General features: G+C 41.3%; 1 protein-coding gene across 1 annotated transcript in view; it reads right to left on the bottom strand.

The window, feature by feature from the left end:
• The window catches only part of LOC126278089 (5-oxoprolinase), a 154,025-nt gene that overhangs the window by 109,860 nt on the left and 22,246 nt on the right, over nucleotides 1–21,919 (bottom strand). The window contains exons 2-3 of the mRNA XM_049977931.1: nucleotides 9,234–9,425; nucleotides 142–386 (exon numbers count right to left, since the gene is read on the bottom strand). Of these exons, the coding sequence (XP_049833888.1) occupies nucleotides 142–386; nucleotides 9,234–9,425 (437 nt within the window). The remainder of the gene's footprint in view (nucleotides 1–141; nucleotides 387–9,233; nucleotides 9,426–21,919) is intronic.

Raw genomic sequence — 21,919 nt, 5'->3', positions numbered from 1 at the left:
TAGTAGTAGGGTGGTGGTAGTATTAGTAGTATGGAAATTGACTGAGCCTGCTATTTTTTACATAAGTTACAATATGCCTGTTAATGTTGAACCATTCTACTGAAGTTAGAGAGAGGAAGACAGAGAAAGAGATAGACTCACATGTAAGAATGGGCGAGGACTACGGCAAGGCTGTTATAGCCTTTGTCGCGGAGTGCCCGCAAGTCTCTGGTCAGTTGTTCAGTGTCCAGTTCCTTGACAACCAGGAGCTCCTCTCCAGTAGTGCCTCGCACTTTCCGCCAGTTTGCAGCCATCTCCTGCAGCTGGCAACGGCCGGGGAGTGCAGGAATTATACGGCAGTCCACCTCCATGACATCCTCATACAGTACCTCAGGTGTGACTATCTCCTGCAGATGACATAGGACACTTCAGTATGTCAATCTTACTACAGATCATGACAGACACAGAAGGCACAGTTCATTTCAATTCAGGTAGGCTGGGAAAAAATCTTACCTTCATAGCCTCAGATGTTATTGAGTTTAGCATATGTTACAAGGAAGGTAGGAGCAAGGAACACGTATTTTTTTGTTCTCTCCAAAAAAGAAAATTCTTCTCTGAAATACAGCCCTCCAAAGATGCGCATACCATTTTGAAGATGCAGCATTTTAAAAAAAATTTCTATAATTCACATCTCTGGAACAGTTCTAGATATTTTTTATTTATTGATTTATTTGTTTATTTTTGAAAGATAATTGCTTTATGATTGCAAAGAAATCCTCAATTTGGACTTATCTGTCAAAGTTCTTTTACTATAGTGTCATATAGAAGAAGGTGTAATTAGATGAATGACTAACACTAACTTCACTTAATGAAGATTTATTCAGCACTCACACATACAAGGGCACAGAGCAAACTGCCTCCGGCCGGAACACATACGGTATATACACAGTTACAAAACATTCCAGTACATCTGTGTGTACTTTTAGAATGTACTCAAACCAAATATAAAAATTAAATTTTTACAGTTCAGGTGAGTTTTGAACTCACAACCCTCCATGCATCAGTCTAGTACCATAACCACTGCACCATGGTTTCTGGAACAACAGCATTCGTAACTTTTTTCATAATTTACGGAATTTTTTTTTCAAAAAATTCCAATCCGCTCTTTTTTTTCTTGTTGATTAGTACCATATAGTTCTACATTTCCTGACAAGGAGAGCTTCCACTTTTACGATGAACAGGTTTTATAAACAACTAAAATTTTTGCCATGCATAAAACCTGTTTTATTACCACATTATCACATAACAGACTCATAAAAATCAAAATCTAGCCTTATTTAACTTAATTTTAGTTTTGAAAGAGGAGTAAGAGACCCATTTTCCAAACATTTTAAATAGTGCCAAAATGTATGTGAAAGGTCCAAAGACTTTAAAGGTTTCAATTCATACAACTTACGCGCACTCTGTTTTGTACTGAAATTAGCCAGTCAATGAACTAAAAATGTGTTCGAATACTTCAGTATCTTCCTTTGGTATAGAGTGATAACTTCCTGTTGAACCAATAAGAACTGAAGCACTTACAATCTCCAAAACATTGTGAACAGGAAGTGGGCACTGATGGCATTGTTGCTGTCTTTCAGCTGGAAACCTATATCCAGCAGCTGGCTCATGTAGTAGCATAAAGTTCACTAAAATTTTGTTTAACATGTAACTGGTGTCTATAATCTCTGCAATCTACCAGTCAGAGTCATACACACATGCCACAAACATCCTCCTTCTCAGGTTGTGAATCTGAATATTATGCTGCTGTTTCTGAGGCACTGGCCAAATGAATGAAATTTCTTCTTTCTTGTTGTTTAAAGTGCGTGCAATATAAGTTTGCCCATCACTTTGAGTCCAAAAATGTGTCTTCTGCATTCATTTCACAGGAGTCATTTGTTTGGGCCATTCTTCTTTTTTACTGCTCATGTAATTCTTCGATTTCCACTTTGAAAAAAAGAATGAGAGCTGTGGATGTGTAAGATTTCACAACTCTCGTAAAATCCTCAGCATTCTGAATCACGGCTATATTTGATCTGGAAAGATTATGTTTCGTAGCATTGTGCTTCAGCAGGCCTCCTACACCATCACAAGGCCCCTTCCCATGACCAATAGCACTGTATACCCAGTCAGTTGGCACTTACTCAATTCAAACTGATGGCAACAATTTTTAAAATGAGTAGGAGCACCATCAGAAATAATGATGATCTTCTCTGCCCTGCTTGCAGTTGGAGATTTTCGCACACTGCTAGCAAAGCATTTGCTGAGTCATGTCCTGTGTCACCACTTATAACTGCAACACTTGTGGTTTTGTTCTGAAAGTATGTCACTCCAGTAAAAATTGAAACCTGGTCATTACTCCAAGTTTACCATCATGCTTCTTGTGGGACAATTACAGACCAGTTCTCTGCAAATTCACAGTAAGCACTTAACATAATTCTTCAGCCTGTGCACACCCTTTCACTTCTGCAATGTGTTTTTGTTGCAGTTTCTTCTCAGATGCTGGTGTGTAACTGCTTTCACTGACCATTTACCAAGTTCATCAATGAAACTGTCAAAGGTAACAGTTTTCTTAATTACTTAATTTTCCTCCGATGTTGCGTATGTAATTTCTGCAGCGTTATCTGCTACGTCTTCTAGGCCAAGTGTCGTAAAGAATGTCCTCCTTTTCCACAGCAGTCACCACATTCTTTAAACACACATGTCTCTTGCTTTCAGTCACAGACTGCCAATGACTTCCCATACCCAACCAAGGTGTCGTATGTCACATGCTCCAGTAAGTTCATCAAAGTTACCACACAAAGTACAAAATTTACGCAGTACACACATATACAGACATCTTAGGTGGGTGTGGAACTACCCACTTAGGTCATAGTGCATAAAATTTCAATCTTCCAATATGTGAAGTTGTTTAGTTGCTCTTATAAATTGCAAAAATTTCTTTAATAGTGAAAGCCATAAACCTCTTCACTTTCACAAGTTTTTAATTTTCAACTGTTACAGTTACAGTGCATTTTTTGTTGGCACTCTGGTGAGAACAGTCCCATGCATCTTCCAGATAAAATGACTGTACTATTTGAACTTGAGCTGATTCTACAGGATGACCATAATAGGGATCTGGTCTTCCAAAGACTCCTTTTACGGACCTCACATTTCTTCATTTGTCTACCATGTACTTTGATCCTGATGTTATGTGATTCAATTTTTTTTTACTGTCTCTGGAATAAAAGCTAAAACTTGCAGTCTTTTCACTGTAGGATGCACAATATTCAACAGCTGAATTGATATTTTTGAGTCATTTTCTTCTGAAGATGAAATTTCTACTTTGAGGAGTGTTTTTCTGCTGTGTACTCATTCATAGCTTTAGTAATTTCTTTGCACTTCATTGATTCAAATGACTACTTCACTGACCACGGTGTCTTAACAAGACTAACACCTCCCACTGTAGTTGACTGATTCAAGGTATTTAATTCTTCATCTATTGATGTAAAATCTGCTCCATGGGAGGCTTCACCTTGTTCAGATACTATCATTGTTGTTACTCTGTCAAAACATTTAGAACACAAAAAATCATCACTGGAAACATATTCACTTTAAAACAGAGTCTTCAAATGAGAACACTTATTCCCAACCCGAGCAAAGTCTGTTTTTTGTTTTTGTTTGTCTTGTATATCACTCTTATGAACATGCATATAAGACAGCACACGTCACTCTCCTGTGGCCCCAGTACAAAAACATTTCAAACAGTCCTTTTCACAAACCACACTGCAACTGTGTCCACTGGCAAATTCCTCATGAAAATACACAGCTCACTGGATGGTCTCAGAATTTTTTATAAACCTCTTCAGTAAAAAAAAATTATCACTGAACAACTACAAAACAGAAACCTGTAATTAACAACCACGACTGAGAAACTGACAAGAAACTACAACGAAGTGCAACAAATACCCGCAACAATGAAAGTGAGAAGAAATAATTGCAACAAAGAAAGTAATATGAAACAACTGCAACAAAGACAATAGAAATAAACTTTGTAACAAAGAAATTAGTAAGAAACAACTTCAGTGAAGACATACATTATCCTTCAAAGTGAAAAAAATGTTTTTTAAAAATAAAACCTGTTCAACTCAAAAGTGGAAGCCTTCATTTAAAACTTTTCTGGATTGGCATTTTTCAAAAAAAAAATTTCAGTACATTATAAAAATAATTCAAAAGGTGATAGTAAAAGAATTTTGACAGATATGTCCAAACGGAAGATACCATTGTAATCGTAAAGCAATTATCTCTCAAACAAGAAACTAACAAAATATCTAGAACTGTTAGAGAGATTTGTTTTTGTTGTTGTTGTCTTCAGTCCTCAGACTGGTTTGATGCAGCTCTCCATGCTACTCTATCCTGTGCAAGCTTCTTCATCTCCCAGTACCTACTGCAACCTATATCCTTCTGAATTTGTTTAGTGTATTTATCTCTTGGTCTCCCTCTACGATTTTTAACCTCCACACTACCCTCCAATACTAAATTGGTGATCCCTTGATGCCTCAGAACATGTCCTACCAACCGGTCCCTTCTTCTTGTCAAGTTGTGCCACAAACTTCTCTTCTCCCCAATTCTATTCAATACCTCCTCATTAGTTATGTGTTCCACCCATCTAATCTTCAGCATTCTTCTGTAACACCACATTTCGAAAGCTTCTGTTCTTGTCTAAACTATTTATCATCCACGTTTCACTTCCATACATGGCTACACTCCATATAAATACTTTCAGAAACGACTTCCTGACACTTAAATCTACACTCAATGTTAACAAATTTCTCTTCTTCAGAAGCGCTTTCCTTCCCATTGCCAGTCTACATTTTATATCCTCTCTACTTTGACCATCATCAGTTATTTTGCTCCCCAAATAGCAAAACTCCTTTACTACTTTAAGCCTCTCATTTCCTAATCTAATTCCCTCAGCATCACCCTAATTAATTCGACTACATTCCATTATCCTCGTTTTGCTTTTGTTGATGTTCATCTTATATCCTCCTTTCAAGACACTGTTCAACTCTCTTCCAAGTCCTTTGCTGTCGCTAACAGAATTACAATGTCATTGGCAAACCTCAATGTTTTTACTTCTTCTCCGTGGATTTTAATACCTACACCAAAATTTTCTTTTGTTTCCTTCACTGCTTGCTCAATATACAGATTGAATAACATCAGCGACAGGCTACAACCCTGTCTCCCTTCCTTCCCAACCACTGCTTCCCTTTCATGTCCATCAAATCATATAACTGCCATCTGGTTTCTGTACAAATTCTAAATAGCCTTTCGCTCCCTGTATTTTACCCCTGCCACCTTCAGAATTTGAAAGAGAGTATTCCAGTCAACATTGTCAAAAGCTTCCTCTAAGTCTACAAATGCTAGAAATATAGGTTTGCCTTTCCTTAATCTATTTTCTAACATAAGTCGTAGGGTCAGTATTGCCTCACGTGTTCCAATATTTCTGCGGAATCCAATCTGATCTTCGCCAAGGACAGCTTCTACCAGTTTTTCCATTATCTGTAAAGAATACGCATTAGTATTTTGCAGCCGTTGCTGTTTTGTCAGGACTGGCTCTCCCAAGGCTGTCAGTAGTTCTAATGGAATGTTGTCTACTCCGGGGTCCTTGTTTCAACTCAGGTCTTTCAGTGCTCTGTCAAACTCTTCACGCAGTATCGAATCTCCCATTTCATCTTCTTCTACATCCTCTTCCATTTCCATGATATTGTCCTCAAGTACATGGCCCTTCTATAGACCCTCTATATACTCCTTCCACCTTTCTGCTTTCCCTTCTTTGCTTAGAACTGGGTTTCCACCTCAGCTCTTTATATTCATACAAGTGGCTCTCTTTTCTCCAAACGTCTCTTTAATTTTCCTGTAGGCAGTGTCTATCTTACCCCTAGTGAGATAAGCCTCTACATCCTTACATTTGTCCTCTAGCCATCCCTGTTTATCCATTTTGCACTTCATGTCGATCTCATTTTTGAAACGTTTGTATTCCCTTTTGCCTGCTTCATTTACTGCGTTTTTATATTTTCTCCTTTCATCAATTAAATTCAATATTTCTTCTGTTACCCAAGGATTTCTAGCAGCCCTCATCTTTTTACCTACTTTATCCTCTTCTGCCTTCACTACTTCATCTCTCAGAGCTACCCATTCTTCTTCTACTGTTTTTCTTTCCCACATTCCTATCAATTGTTCCCTTATGCTCTCCTTGAAACTCTGTACAACCTCTGGTTCTTTCAGCTTGTCCAGATCCCATGTCCTTAAATTCCCACCTTTTTGCAGTTTCTTCAGTTTTAATCTACAGGTCATAACCAATAGATTGTGGTCAGATTCCACATCTGCCCCTGCAAATGTCTTACAATTTAAAACCTGGTTCCTAAATCTCTGTCTTACCATTATATAATCTATCTGATACCTTCTAGTATCTCCAGGATTCTTCCATGTATACATCATCTTTTATGAACCTTAACCAAGTGTTAGCTATAATTAAGTTATGCTCTGTGCAAAAATTCTACCAGACGGCTTCGTCTTTCATTTCTCTCCCCCAATCCATATTCACCCACTACGTTTCCTTCTCTCCCTTTTCCTACTTTTGAATTCTAGTCACCCATGACTATTAAATTTTCGTCTCCCTTCACTACCTGAATAATTTTTTTTTTTTATCTCATCATATGTTTCATCAATTTCTTCATCATCTGCAGAGCTAGTTGGCATATAAACTTGTACTACTGTAGTAGGCATGGGCTTTGTGTCTATCTTGGCCACAATAATGCGTTCATTATGCTGTTGGTAGCAGCTTACCCGCACTCCTATTTTTTTATTCATTATTAAACCTACTCCTGCATTACCCCTATTTGATTATTTATTTATAACGCAGTATTCACCTGACCAAAAGTCTTGTTCCTCCTGCCACCGAACTTCACTAATTCCCACTATATCTAACTTCAACATATCCATTTCCCTTTTTAAATTTTCTAACCTACCTGCCCGATTAAGGGATCTGACATTCCACGCTCCAATCCATAGAACGCCAGTTTTCCTTCTCATGTTAACGACATCCTCCTGAGTAGTCCCTGCCCGGAGATCCGAATGGGGCGCTATTTTACCTCCGGAATATTTTACCCAAGAGGACGCCATCATCATTTAACCATACAGTAAAGCTGCATGCCCTCGGGAAAAATTATGGCTGTAGTTTCCCCTTGCTTTTAGCCGTTCGCAGTATCAGCACAGCAAGGCCGTTTTGGTTAGTGTTGCAAGGCCACATCAGTCAATCATCCAGACTGTTGCCCCTGCAACTACTGAAAAGGCTGCTGCCCCTCTTCAGGAACCACACATTTGTCTGGCCTCTCAGCAGATACCCCTTCGTTGCAGTTGCACCCATGGTACGGCCATCTGTATCGCTGAGGCACGCAAGGCTCCCCACCAACGGCAACGTCCATGGTTCATGGGGGTCGGTAGAGACATACAGGATTTTAAAAAAATTTCCGAAATTTGCGTCTTCAAAATGGTGTTCGCAGTGTCATCCCTGTATCTCAGGGCAGGAATTTTTTTGGAGAAAACAAAAAAAAAGGTTCTTACTGACTCCTGAATTTTAACGTATGTTATATTCAATAACATCTGAGACAATGGAGGGAACCCCACTGCCTGAAGTGATGAAGATTATATAAGAAGACTTACATACTGCAATTTAGTTTCTTCCATTTAGTGTTTTTTTAAACAATAAAGGAGACAGAGATAGATAAATAAAGAGAGAGAGATAGTCTCCCTCCTCCCACCCCCTCCCAAATCTTCACACTGCTCAATCTCCCCAATAAAAATAACTAACATAAATAGAAAAATATAAGTTATAAATATAAGTTATAAATATTCTGTTAATACATGTAGTTGTATATGATCAGTACGAAACATGCTCACATTTAAGGGGTACGTGTTTATCAACACTGTGCACAGAAAAGTGCAAGCACAGGAGTGGTACACACAAGTTGACTACAAGAACATGTAGCCTATTTACAGATCTTACTGGTCATACACACTTATGTGCAAATAATTGATATAAAAGTCTAAAGTCTGGTAGACAGTAAAGCGAAATCTGAAAACACACTGAGAAAGGGTATCCTAGACGAGTACCCCTATACCGTAGAATTTCTGCTACTGTAATGTGTAAAAGATGGTGGGTAGGAATTGCTACTTCACATTGAATATAAAAAAAAAGGCGAAGGAACTTATTACCGGTGCATAAGAAAATTTCAATTTCATTTATTTTTCCATATGAACTGTGTCCTTAACCTCCACACGAAGTTTCTTCACACAAACTATATAAAATACGAAGTTATGTCGTCTCCTTTTCTTCAAAGTTGGTGAGCAACTGCTCATTTACGGCGAATCCTTCGATGCTCAGCAAATGACTGTGCTTTTTCTTACAGATATAACGTCGAACATATGTTTTGTCCTCTACATTTCCCCAAGCCAATTGGGTAAGCATTCTCTCAGAAACGGAAACTTACCTCCCCAGGTCCGTTTTCTCCCTTTCATTTCATTATCGTACTTACCAGGATTTCGTAACAGCCTCTTTTTCCACTTCACATTCCACGGGCTCAATAATCCGATACATTACTGCGAAATTCAAACACTACTACTTCTGTGACGTTAATCAAACAATAGATTAACATATTACATACATTGTTGAAAAAACAAAGGACTGTCACGAAGAGTTGACTGACGAAATAGCCACCTGAAAAATTGGCGAAATCATTCGAATTACTTGTACTAGACAGCCATTAACTTCGATTGATGCATTGTTTATTGTGCGGTATGTCATGACGATCTCTAATATTTACTGAGCGAATCATAACACACAGAATTTTTAGATTTATCGACGTTATTTCAAGTTCGATTTATCGAGTTTACAATTAGCAAAAGCCGACTGTATTATTGTTGTCTTGAAACTGATTGACAAGCCCTACCTAAACTCTGTACAAGAAATCAGTCACGTAATTATGGTCTTGGCATTGTATTATACAATACTAACTACTATTATTCCAGTCAAACTTCATTCTCGTAGTTTCCTCCTTATGTAAGATATGGAATAACTTAACCATCGTCACCAGTGGAGAGTGGGAGGCACAGGGAGTTGCAATGAATATACATTATTAAACTATATCTCTGCTGCTGCTTGGGCATTTCCTTACCAGGTCGAAGATCCGCGGCCGGGCCTGGTTGCCAATGAAGAGCACGTCGCGGAAACCGGAGCTGACGAGCAGCGCCATGCGCTCGCCCTTGCGCTCCAGCAGCGCGTTGGTGGCCACCGTTGTGCCCATACGGATCCACTCGACCGAGCTGCCGTCTACTGGCTGGTCGGCCGGCATAGGAACGCCGGTTTCCTGAGGCACGCAGACATCTCAGCGTAATGGTGTCAAAATGAATGGTACAGTATGTTTTTAACATTATTGGTTTATCATTGTTGTATAATACTGTTAACTATTTCGTGTGAATTGCGAAGTATTTGTGTTATTAGTTTCACTTATGCCGGCGGAGATCTGGGGAGAGCGGATGGCTAGCTTGGTGCGGCTTGAACGTCACGTGTCACTGGATACAAGTCATGGTTAGGTGTAAGCCGTCAACCGCAAAAAAGCTTAACCGACACCAGAATTCCTGAGCCCATTGCGAAGCGATCATAGGGAAAACAAACTGTAAACTTGTAATCAGACTACTTTCGAGAGTCATGTTGTACCGACTTTTATTTTGTGAAATCTACTCTTGACCATTTAATAAATCACAGCTTCTCCCATTTCAGTGCAAAGCCAAGAATTTGTACGAAGTAAGTGACTAAATCGGTGGTTCTCGATTTTGAAACCGTTACCCCCGAGTGCAATTTGTGTATTATCTAGCAACACCCCCCTAACCCCCTTCACATGCCCCCTCATCTTTCCCGCACCATTGTCAACACGAACGCCTAACTCAACTTTAGAACGAAACAGAATTTTTTTTGAACACTTCCATTTTTAAGATGGCTAAAGGGATGTTATATCTAGTATTTGTGGGAATCATACTGAATCACGAATTACTCAACCACAAACTAATGAGTCAAGAACGCAGCCAAATGGGAGCGGGGGCGATTTCGGAGGACCTGGACCCCTCCAAATTCAAATGGCTCAAAGCACTATGGAACTTAACATCCGAGGTCATCAGTCCCCTAGAACTTAGAGCTACTTAAACTTAAGGACGTCACACACATCCATGCCCGAGCAGGATTCGAACCTGCGACTGTAGCGGTCACACGGTTCCAGACTGAAGCGCCTAGAACCGCTCGCTCACAAAGCCGGCAACTTGCCAACACCAACTACTTTACATTCTTGGCCTTATTTGAGCTCGGTTGTTGTTTTGTTAATCAGTTCCGTTCTCACTGGCAGTTGAACTTAATTTGCTTTATAGCTTTTGTGTTTTGTGATATTGTGATAGTTTCTAATTATGGATAAATTTGTAAAAGGAAACAAGACGAAAAGCACTTTTGATTCGTCCACTAACGTTATGGTACGTTAAAAGTATGTAGCCTAATTACCCATCTATAGCAATTTAGTGCTGGAGTCATTATTTAGAGACTGACTGAACTTTGGGGTTGCAATACTAGAGGCAGAGGAGCAGTTAACATCATTACAAATAACATTAAATTAAATTAATCAGTGCATAAAACACACTTTGATTTACTTCTGTCGCGTTGATCAACAAAACTATCGCCCAAACGACGATAGTTGCATTTTTTTAAATTACAAAATCGGCTCAATATTCTATGATTCTTAGCCAAAACTGCAAAATATCGCCTAATGTGCTCATCCGTGCAGTACTCAGTTACGATAACGGTTACCGGTACGGAACTATGGGGAGTGGTTTTTGGAGAGCGGGAGGTTTATGTGATGATAGCACATTCTATAGTTCGTTCGTTATTAAAAGCTTTTTTCAGCTTGAGTATGAATTGGGAAACATGGGGTGCTTTGATGCGCTGAATGAATTCTGACTTGGTTTCAAGTAAGTCATAAATTTAAATACAAGACTGTAGTAGGAGAAAGACAGCTATTGTCGAAAGAGGTCTGAACCCTTTTAAGTTTGTAAGTTACCCAACCGAAAGTTACGATCTGGTGTCCTGCAATGGACAACCATATGTTATAAGACTGAGCTGTGTTTTGTCAGCGAAGAGGGAATACATTATACTACACTTTTAATTAATTTGGTGATAAAGTGAAGTTATCACACTGTCAAAGAAATATTTAATTGTGCTTTTGAGTATGCCTCATATTATGGGGAATATATGTTATACCTTGGTGTGGCCGAGCGGTTGTAGGCGCCTCAGTCTGAAACCGCGCGACCGCTACGGTCGCAGATTCGACTCCTGTCTCGGGCGTGGATGTGTGTGATGTCCTTAGGTTAGTTAGGTTTAAGTAGTTCTAAGTTCTAGGGGGACTGATGATGTCAGATGTAAAGTCCCATAGTGCTCAGAGCCATTTGAACCATTTGAACAAACACACACACACCCATGCCCGAGGGAGGACTCGAACCTCCGCCAGGACCAGCCGCACAGTCCATGACTGCATCGCCCGAGACCGCTCGGCTAATCCCGCACGGCAAAAATTTAAGCATATGTGACGCACACATCTCAGTTTCACTGCCATACAGAGTCCCATCACATTAGTGTGATCACCGCCTACATTCGACGTCAACGTGCAATAACCACTCAGAGACGTCGGGTGAAGCAATAGCAGTGGAGCGTACATGAAAGTGTGTCGAGGGCCGGGGAAAAAAAGGACATTCGTTGTCTTAATGTGGAAAAACAGCTGTTTATCTGACGCCCGAAAGAGCATCATCATTGGTTTTCGGGCCAAAGGTGGAACAATTTCCGAAGCCGCTAAGTTTGTAAACTGCTCGCGTGCCGCAATGATTAGAGTACACCGTGCATGGCAAAATTGCGCTATCCAATGCCAGCGCCGAAGAAACTGTGATACACCACTGGGGATAGGTGACAGAGATGAACGACGGCTTTGGATATACCCGGTGATCAAAAAGTCAGTATAAATCTGAAAACTTAATAAATCACGGAATAATGCAGATAGAGAGGTAAAAATTGCCACACATGCTTGGAATGACATGGGGTTTTATTACAACAACAACAACAACAACAACAACAACAAAAAACAAAGTTCACAAAATGTCCGACAGATGGCGCTGGACAGCACAACGTCAGTGACTGTGCATGACAATCGTGTATAAAAGGGGCTGTAATGAGAGAGAGAGTCACATGCGGCAGCAGTCGCAGTATGTTGACGTTACCTGAAAAGGAGCTTTTAGTGACGCTGTATTATCAGAATGGAGAATGTGCTAGTTCAGCGTCACGATCCTATCGCCACAGGAAGGGGATTCGAACGGGTAAATGTCCGTTGACAAATGCAACTGTGGCGAGAATGATTTCGAAGTTCGAAGCCACGGGTTGTTTAGACGATAGACCCCGTAGTGGCCGACCGAGCACAAGGCGTAATGCTGCTGAGACAGTTCAGGAAGAAATGAAGACTGTAGCGGGTTCGTCTATGCACGGGGAAGTCAGCGCTCCTGCAGTCGCACTTCGCACCGGCATTCAATACACTACTGTTTGGTTGGCACTTAGGCGTACCCTCCGATGCTATCCGTGCAAAGTCCATCGGCATCATGAACTGTTTCCTGGCGATTTAGTGAAGTGGAGGGCATTTGCGGTGCGGGCGTTTCAAAAGATGGCGGAAGATGACGATTGGTTGAGTAACGTGTTATGGACCGACGAAGCTCATTTCACGCTCCGAGGGTCAGTCAACGCCCACAACTGCAGAATTTTGGCTACCGAAAATCCTAGAACTGTTGTGGAAACTCCATTGCACGACGAGAAAGTCACGGTATTGGTCGGATTCACCACATCTACCGTTATCGGGCCTTTTTTCTTCGAGGAAATGCGTGATTCTGGTTTTGTAACTGCTACCGTGACGTGTGAGAGATATGCCGATATGTTACAGAATCGTATCATCCCCAACCTGGCTGATAAACACCTGCTGGAACGTACGATGTTTATGCAGGATGGCGCTCCACCCCATATTGCTAGACGCGTGAAAGAACTCTTGCGCGCGTCGTTTGGTGATGATCGTGTGCTCAGCCGACACTTCCGTCATGCTTGGCCTCCCAGGTCCCCAGACCTCGGTCCGTGCGATTATTGGCTTTTGGGTTACCTGAAGTCGCAAGTGTATCGTGATCGACCGACATCTCTAGGGATGCTGAAAGACAACATCCGACGCCAATGCCTCACTATAACTCCGGACATGCTTTACAGTGCTGTTCAAAACATTATTCCTCGACTACAGCTATTGTCGAGGAATGATGGTGAACATATTTAGCATTTCCTGTAAAGAACATCATCTTTGCTTTGTCTTACTTTGTTATGCTAATTATTGCTATTCTGATCAGATGACATTTTTTGAACTTTATGTTTTTGGTTCTAATAAAACCCCGTGTCATTCCAAGCATTTGTGTCAATTTGTACCTCTCTATCTACATTATTCCGTGATTTATTCAGTTTTCAAATTTATACTGACTTTTTGATCAACCGTTAAGTACTGGTGAACAGAGGTGCAAATGTTGAGCACTTGACCTCCCAGATGAACTATGGGGCTACCAACAGTGTCTCCCCAACGGCTGCTCAGCCAACCTTGCTATGGACCTCTGCAGCAGGTGCACTGTTCATGCAACCGTGTTGACTGCCGTTCATCGGCGACGAAGGGATAGAATTGGTACGCCGATACCGCAAGCAGGTATCCAGTGAGTGGCGACAGGTGGCCTTTTCAGATGAATCACGTTTTATGCCTCATCGAGAAGTTGGCCGTTGGCGTGTACGGCGTGAAATGTCTGGAAACATACACCCAGTAACAATCGGCGGAAGGGTCCAGGCCAGAGGAGAGAGATTATGTTCTGCAGAACGTTCTCTTGGCACTCCCTGGGTGATCTCGTCATTCTGGAAGGAACAGTGGAGCAACACGGGTATGCATCTATCTTTGGGGTCCGTGTCCATCCCTACAAGCAGTTTGTCTATCCTAGGCACGATGGCATCTATCAGCAAGACAATGCAACTTATCACACAGCTCGCAGTGTACGTGCGTGGTTCGAAGAGCACCAGGATGGGCTTTCCTTGCCAGGTGACAAAACTCCCCGGATTTAAAGTCAGTCGAGAATATGTAGGATCACCTCTGTCGGGCTGCTCGGATCACGACCCTCAACCGAGAAACCTAGCACAGCAGGCCACAGTACTGGAGTGGGCGTGGCTCCACATTCCTATCGGTACACCCGAGAACCTCACTGACACGCTTCCTACACGCCTCCCAGCAGTCCGTGGTGCGAAAGGTGGTTAGAGAAGTTTTTGACGGGAGATCACATTAATGTGACAGGGCAGTGTATATGCATGGTACAAAGAACAAAGTATGCCTGTAGTGGGTGGACCATATGAGGGAGACGTTAATAATTTTACAAGCTGTGGTCTCCACCACATTGTATCATAAGTTAATGTTAGTACTTGGAAAATATTTAATTATTAGTACCTTATACAGGGTGGTCCATTGATAATGGCTGGGCCAAATATCTCATGAAATAAGCATCTAACGAAAAAACTACTAACAACGAAACTCGTCTAGCTTGGGCGGAAACCAGATGGCGCTATGGTTGGCCCGCTAGATGACGCTGCCATAGGTCAAATGGTATCAACTGCGTTTTTTTTTTGTTTTTTTAATAGGAACCCCCATTTTTATTACATATTCGTGTAGTACGTAAAGAAATACGAATGTTTTAATTGGACCACTTTTTTCGCTTTATGATAGATCGCGCTGTAATAGTCACAAACGTACAATTACGTAGTATCACGTAACATACCGCCAGTGCGGACGGTATTTGCTTCGTGATACATTACCCGTGTTAAAATGGACCGTTTACCAATTGCGGAAAAGGTCTATATCGTGTTGGTGTATGGCTATTGTGATGAAAATGCCCAACTTGCATGTGCTATGTATCCAAGTGTCGGGACCGTTCGCCGGATAGTTACGTTATTTAAGGAAACAGGAAGTGTTCAGCCACATGTGAAACCTCAGCCACGACCTGCAACAAATGATGATGATGCCCAAGTAGGTGTTTTACCTGCTGTCGCGGCAAATCCGCACATCAGTAGCAGACAAATTGCGCGAGAAACGGGAATCTCAAAAACGTCGGTGTTGAGAATCCTACATCAACATCTATTGCACCCGTATCATATTTCCATGCACCAGGAATTGCATAGCGACGACTTTGAACGTCGTGTACAGTTCTGCCACTGGGAACAAGAGAAATTACGGGACGATGACAGATTTTTTACGCGCGTTCTATTTGGCGACGAAGCGTAATTCACCAACAGCGGTAATGCAAACCGGCAGAATATGCACTATTGGGCAACGAAAAATCGACGATGGCTGCGACAAGTGGAACATCAGCGTCCTTGGCGGATTAATGTATGGTGCGGCATTATGGGAGGAAGGATAATTGGCCCCCATTTTATCGATGGAAATCTAAATGGTGCAATGTATGCTGATTTCCTACGTAATGTTCTATCGATCTTACTACAAGATGTTTCACTGCATGACAATGGCGATGTACTTCCAACATGATGGATGTCCGCTTGCGGTTGAAGCCGTATTGAATAGCATATTTCATGACAGGTGGATTGGTCGTCGAAGCGCCAAACCATGGCCCGCACGTTCACCGGATCTGACTTCCCCGGATTTCTTTCTGTGGGGGTAAGTTGAAGAATATTTGCTATCGTGATCCACTGACAACGCCTGACAACATGCGTCAGCGCATTGTCAACGCATGTGGGAACATTACGGAAAGCGAACTACTCGCTGTTGAGAGGAATGTTGTTACACGTATTGCCAGATGCATTGAGGTTGACGGACATCATTTTGAGGATTTATTGCATTAATGTGGTATTTACAGGTAATCACGCTGTAACAGCATGCGTTCTCCGAAATGATAAGTTCACAAAGGAACAACCGAAATAAAATATTCAAACGTACCTACGTTCTGTATTTTAATTTAAAAATCCTACCTGTTACCAACTGTTCGTCTAAAATTGTGAGCCATATGTTTGTGACTAAAACAGTGCCCTCTATCACAAAGCGAAAAAAGTGGTCCAACTAAAACATTCATATATCTTTACATACTACACCAATATGTAATAAAAAATGGGGCGTTCCTATTTTTTTTAAAAAAAAACGTAGTTGATATACGTTTGACCTATGGCAGCGCCGGCTGGGGTACCCGAGCGGTTCTAGGCGCTACAGTCTGGAACCGCGAAACCGCTACGGTCGCAGGTCCGACTCCTGCCTCGGGCATGGGTGTGTGTGATGTCCTTAGATTAGTTAGGTTTAAGTAGTTCTAAGTTCTAGGGGACTGATGACCTTAGACGTTGAAGTCCCATAGACCTATGGCAGCGCCATCTAGCGGGCAAACCATAGCGCCATCTTGTTTCCCTCTTCAAGCTAGACAGGTTTCGTTCTTTGTAGTTGTTTCGTTTGACGCTTATTTCGTGAGGTATTTGGCCCGGCCACGATCAGTGGACCACCCTGTATAATCAGTATTACAGTCTTGGGAAACAGTGATGATAATAATAACGATCTTTTAAAAATAATTTAGTCTCGTGGTCGGAACACAATCGAACTCTTTTTGTTTTTACCCCTCAGTAAGTTTCATTTTACCCCTCTGGGGGTAATTACTGGTAGGTTGGGAACCACTGCACTAAACTGTGTTCAAGTGTATTATTGAAACGTTGTCAACTGGTTTATGAGAGCCTTTTCATTCCCCAGTCCTGTTGCTCTGATTAATGGGTGAATGATACAGGGTGACAAGGAATAACGGAAATGTTTGAAATGAGTAGTGGCAGCCATGGGCAGGTGGCAACACTGTGGGTTCCTGACAATTAGCGAGTAAACAGTCCGCCATTTCAGTACTAATGGTTCAGTGGAACAGGCAACAGCGCCCGTTAGCCGTAAAATAGTTTTATAAAACAATGACAGTTTGGTAGCGGCGCAGAGGGAGTTTCGACGTTTTTATAATGTAGCATGTCATGATGCCCTTCCATCGAAACACGCGATAAAATGTTGGATTAATAACTTTGAAGAACCTGGATCTGCTCTCAAGAAGAAACCAACAGGACGACCAAGAAGTGTGTGTTCTCCGGCGAACACTGATGATGTACGCTAGTCTGTCTTACGGAGCCCACGGCGTTTAATTCGTAAGGAAGCAGCAGTGGTTGGAATGTCCCGAGAGAGTGTTCGCAGAGTTCTTTATCTTTATTTAAAATTTCATCCGTACAAACTACAGATGGTGCAACAATTGAAGGACAAATATTACCGTTACGTTAGGATTCTGTCAACAAATGATAACAAAAATAAACAATGACGATGAATTTCTAAACAAGTTGTGGATGTCAAATGAGGCACATTTTCGTCTCACAGTTTATGTGAATAAACAGAACTACCGTTACTGGCAAACAAATCGTAATGAATTAAAGTGACAGTATGGTGTCGTGTTTCATCATATGATATTACCGGGCCGTATTTTTTTTTCGCAGATGAACCGGGAAACGCAATAACTGTCAATGCCGATAGTTACGTGGAGATGTTACAAACTTTCGTTACACCTGCATTGAACAACTTTCCAAAAGTTCAAGAAGAATGGTTCAACATGACGGAGCGACATCACACACTGCACGGCATTCAATGGCATATGCGCGAGAATTGTTTGGCAATCGTGTATTATCACGATTCGGTAACATTCCCTGGCCCCCTAGATCGCCAGATTTATCCGTTTGTGATTTTTTTCTTGTGGTGCTACCTCAAGAGCAAAGTCTACACGACTCGACCGAGAACCCTGGATGAGTTAAAACAAAGAATTGGGGATGCAATTCACAGTGTTCCAGCTGAGATGTTGCAGCGGTCAATAAGGAATCTCAACAGCAGATTACACGAATGTATTCATACAGGAGGACGCCATCTAAAGAAAGTATTTGTTAAAAAAATGATAAATGTCAGCAATGTTTCGTATATGGCGAAGTTGTAAGGTTTCACTTACTACAAATGCAATTTCTTTCATTCATCACTTCTTGTTTTATTGCATTGTGGAAATGTTCCCGTTTTTCTGTGTCACCCTCTATTTGTTTGAATGTTCTGACGAGTTCATTTAACTGAAAGTTATCAAAAATGTTACATAATACCTGATCCAAAAATTTTACGACTAAAATTAAATAAGACGTAGAATGAGTTTTATCAGAGGAGAAAGACACTACCATTCATTCTAAGCTGATGAAAAACGTGTATTCTATACATACAAACTATTCTGACTAAATATTTGATACAAAATTCTATTTCTTGTGAAGTTGCCAAAACAGATTAACGCTTCGCTGATAACTTTGATGGTCTGGCTCACGCATCATCAATGTTAAAATGACGCCGGTAAGCAGTTGAAATTATGACAGTTACATTAAAAAGTTTCTAACTTTCTAGAACTATATGCACGCTCGAATGCGCCGAACCTGCATAATTAGGAAAAGTTAAGAACACGCAACGAGAAACACCGGAAGCAATAAATCTGGTACGTCTGACATAAATTCGTATGACGTCTAATCTGCTTCGGCATTCACTTGAATCGTCGACGGCGAACGTTATCTACGGCTCTGTAAAAGAACCACATTTTACGCAACATATCAAGTATCATAAGGGCCGACGCAAGAACATCTTAAGTGCACAAGCGACATGTCATTTGGCGACGCCCCCCTCCCCCCCCCCCCTCTTGTTTCATTTTTCCCCAGGAGCGACATATCACTTGGTGACCCCCACCTCCTTTTCTGTCTCTCCCTCACATATTAGCTATCGCTTCTTGGTTGTGATAAGACAGTTAAAAATAAATCTAAATGTACTGAGCGTGGAACTAGGTTGTTTTCGCTACTAATTATAACACGCCATGTATACAAGTTTTGCAGTAAAGGAGCGGCCGCTTGTGTCTTAAATCAGCCCCAGTATCACACAAGTTTTATGTAGTGTTTACGGGAAGGGACGTGGTTGCAAACACAAAGGCTACTGAGGAAGTTTTGCAATACAGCTTTATTTATTAATTTTTGGGAAGTAATTTCCGTCACTATGTATACTCATCTTCATCCTCCAAAGCGAATCCCTACACCAGTTCAAGCAACTTTCTGTAGGGACTTATTCCATGCCGTCAGGAGGTCCTCATCACTTGAAAATTGCACTTCTTTGCTTAATTTTCACATGCGGAAACAGAGCAACGTTACAGGGAGCAAGGTCTAGACCGTAAGGAGGGTGTTCGAGAAGTTTCAGTCCTGCATCCCGCAAATATTCGGTGCATGCTTTGGCGCTGTATGACAGAGCGTCATCGTGGTGGAGGAACCGAGTGTCCATCCTTGACTTCGGTCGCAGGTTCTTCAAAGATTGGATGACTTTGGGCAGGCACTGCTCAGTGTACCACTTAACTGTGTCTTCTGTGTGTCCAAAACAATACGCTCCACAATTCCACCCGATTTGGGAGGAGAAAAGCTATCATTTTCTTCTTTCCTGGTCGGTATTTTCTGACAGCTAAGGGTATGTCGTCGTCTTCAAAGACCCAAACTTTGTTTTGAGTCTTAGTGATCACATCATAATAGTACAGCCAAGTCTCGTCACTTGTCACGATGTTATTCACCTACTGAGTTTGCCTCTTAGACAACTTCTTTAACATCTCCCAGCACCAATTCACAGGTCGTGTCATCTGCTCTTCCGTCAGTCTATGCGGCATCCAGAGAAAACAAAATTTCTTTACTTGCAAATGATCACCCAGAATAGAACGAATTGCCGGTGCATTTAACCCTAAGGTATCCTCTGTCTGCTTATAGGTCGCTAGCCTGCTTCGTCTACCATTTTCCTGACAGCATCTATGGCCTTCGCGTCCTCTCAGCGTCCTCCAGAGTGAAATTTCCTCTTTGGAATTCTCTGTACCACCTGAATATAGTTGTACAATGTGGACACACATCACCAAGTGCAAGAGTCATTTCTTCCAAGCACTGACCTATGTTCAAAACACGCGCGAAGTTGTACCGTAAAACTGCCCTAATCTCACTTCGTGATCACGATGCCAGACTTGGCACAGTGGCTACAATGTTACTATGAAGAATTCTCAGAACATAGCAACAATCAGCCTCGTGAGACTTCTTGTTGCGTCGTATTGCAAAATTTTCCCAGTATCATTTGTGCTATAAATTCAAGTCACATACCGTTCAAGATGCTCAGAGTTTCCTCGTATGGCTATTAACAGTCGACTGAAACAGCGGCCGGTTTAAGGCCCAAACAGAGGCGCGCCAGAGAATTCCAAATTCGATTTTTTTAATGCCTTACTAAGAGCCCCAGGAAAGCAACTAATGTCTGAGGGTGTGGCGGGTCGAGGGACACCAAAGAATTTATCGCTTGTGTGGTACGTTTTTCAGGAACCAGACCTACCTTCGTCATATGTCACACGATTCACTTTGCAGGCCAGTCAGAGCTTTCCTATTCCAGAATTAGTGATGATCGAACACGACAAAACATATTTATAGCCTAATATTGCCCAACATAGTAACTCATAAAACAAAAAATGGGAATAAGGTCATGTCCATGACTAAGGAAATTTCTTACGAGAATTTTGGAAAACACGACTTAGAAAATGTGGAAGTCAGCCTTATGCTACGTTGATGATACATTCTTGACTTGGCCTCCTGGCAAGCAGGCATTTTTGAAGTTCACTGAACACATGAATAACATTCACACAAACAAAATTCTATAGTTCTATAGTGTAAATGGAAAAGGAAGGAAAGATGTGTTATCTAATATTTTTTAAATTATTACATCGATTTTTTAAATTATTACATCGATATCTCCTCTCCGTAATCACCACGGAACATGTGGCACAGTGCACTTCTTTATGGTACCATATAATAATATACGATGGAGTATGGAAAAAAATGGCTGCCTGTACGTCTCCGTGCAAGCTGTTATTTGTCTAATTCATCTGCACGATCTGTACATGACAGATATGCAATGGGTAAACACAGTTCACCGTTTATGCTCAGGTAGCTGCTTTTTTTTTTTCAGTTTTCTCAGCAGGTTCTCGCAAGTATCTACCAGATCAGATTTTTCTGCAGTTCTGTGATACCCCCACTGGATTGCTTCCCCTCACTGGCAGGAATATCGCTGAAGGACGACATTGGCCACCAATAATCCCACCCTTTGTGAATGCCTGAATCTTGTAGGCAGAGAGGCTTTCCTCTCAAACGCCTGTTAAACTTGGTCGGTAAGTACAGGAAAGATTAAGGCTGTTTGTGGATGACGCTGAAGTTGTTGGCCGATTATGTCCCATACGTATTCGATTGCAGACAGATCTGGTGATCTGTCTTTTTCTCCTTCATTAAAGCTGACCTTTTCACTTAAAGTTATGTTCCTCTTTATATACATTGTAGGCGTCATCTCTGTTACGTTACTCTAAAATCTAAATAATTTTTCGCTTTCAGATATCTGATCTCTCTTGTGTAAGAACACTTAATGGAAAAAAATATCCTACTTCTCATGGAACGTTTGCAATTTGTCACGAAAACAAAGCATAATAATAGAATGAAGATAAGACGACACAGGAGCATGAAAGCCAGTACCATAACACGAGTGAGGGCGGCGAAAATAGTTTAACTTAACGTTGTTAGCAGACGACGTTACTGTCAAAACTTTTTCCCCGTGAAACCTTGGCGTGCCATGATGTGATGCACAGTCTGTTGACGACC

This window comes from Schistocerca gregaria, chromosome 6, assembly GCF_023897955.1.
Source record: "Schistocerca gregaria isolate iqSchGreg1 chromosome 6, iqSchGreg1.2, whole genome shotgun sequence".
In the NCBI taxonomy this organism is placed as follows: Eukaryota; Metazoa; Arthropoda; class Insecta; order Orthoptera; family Acrididae; genus Schistocerca; species Schistocerca gregaria.
This window is presented reverse-complemented; position numbering and strand designations above follow the sequence as displayed.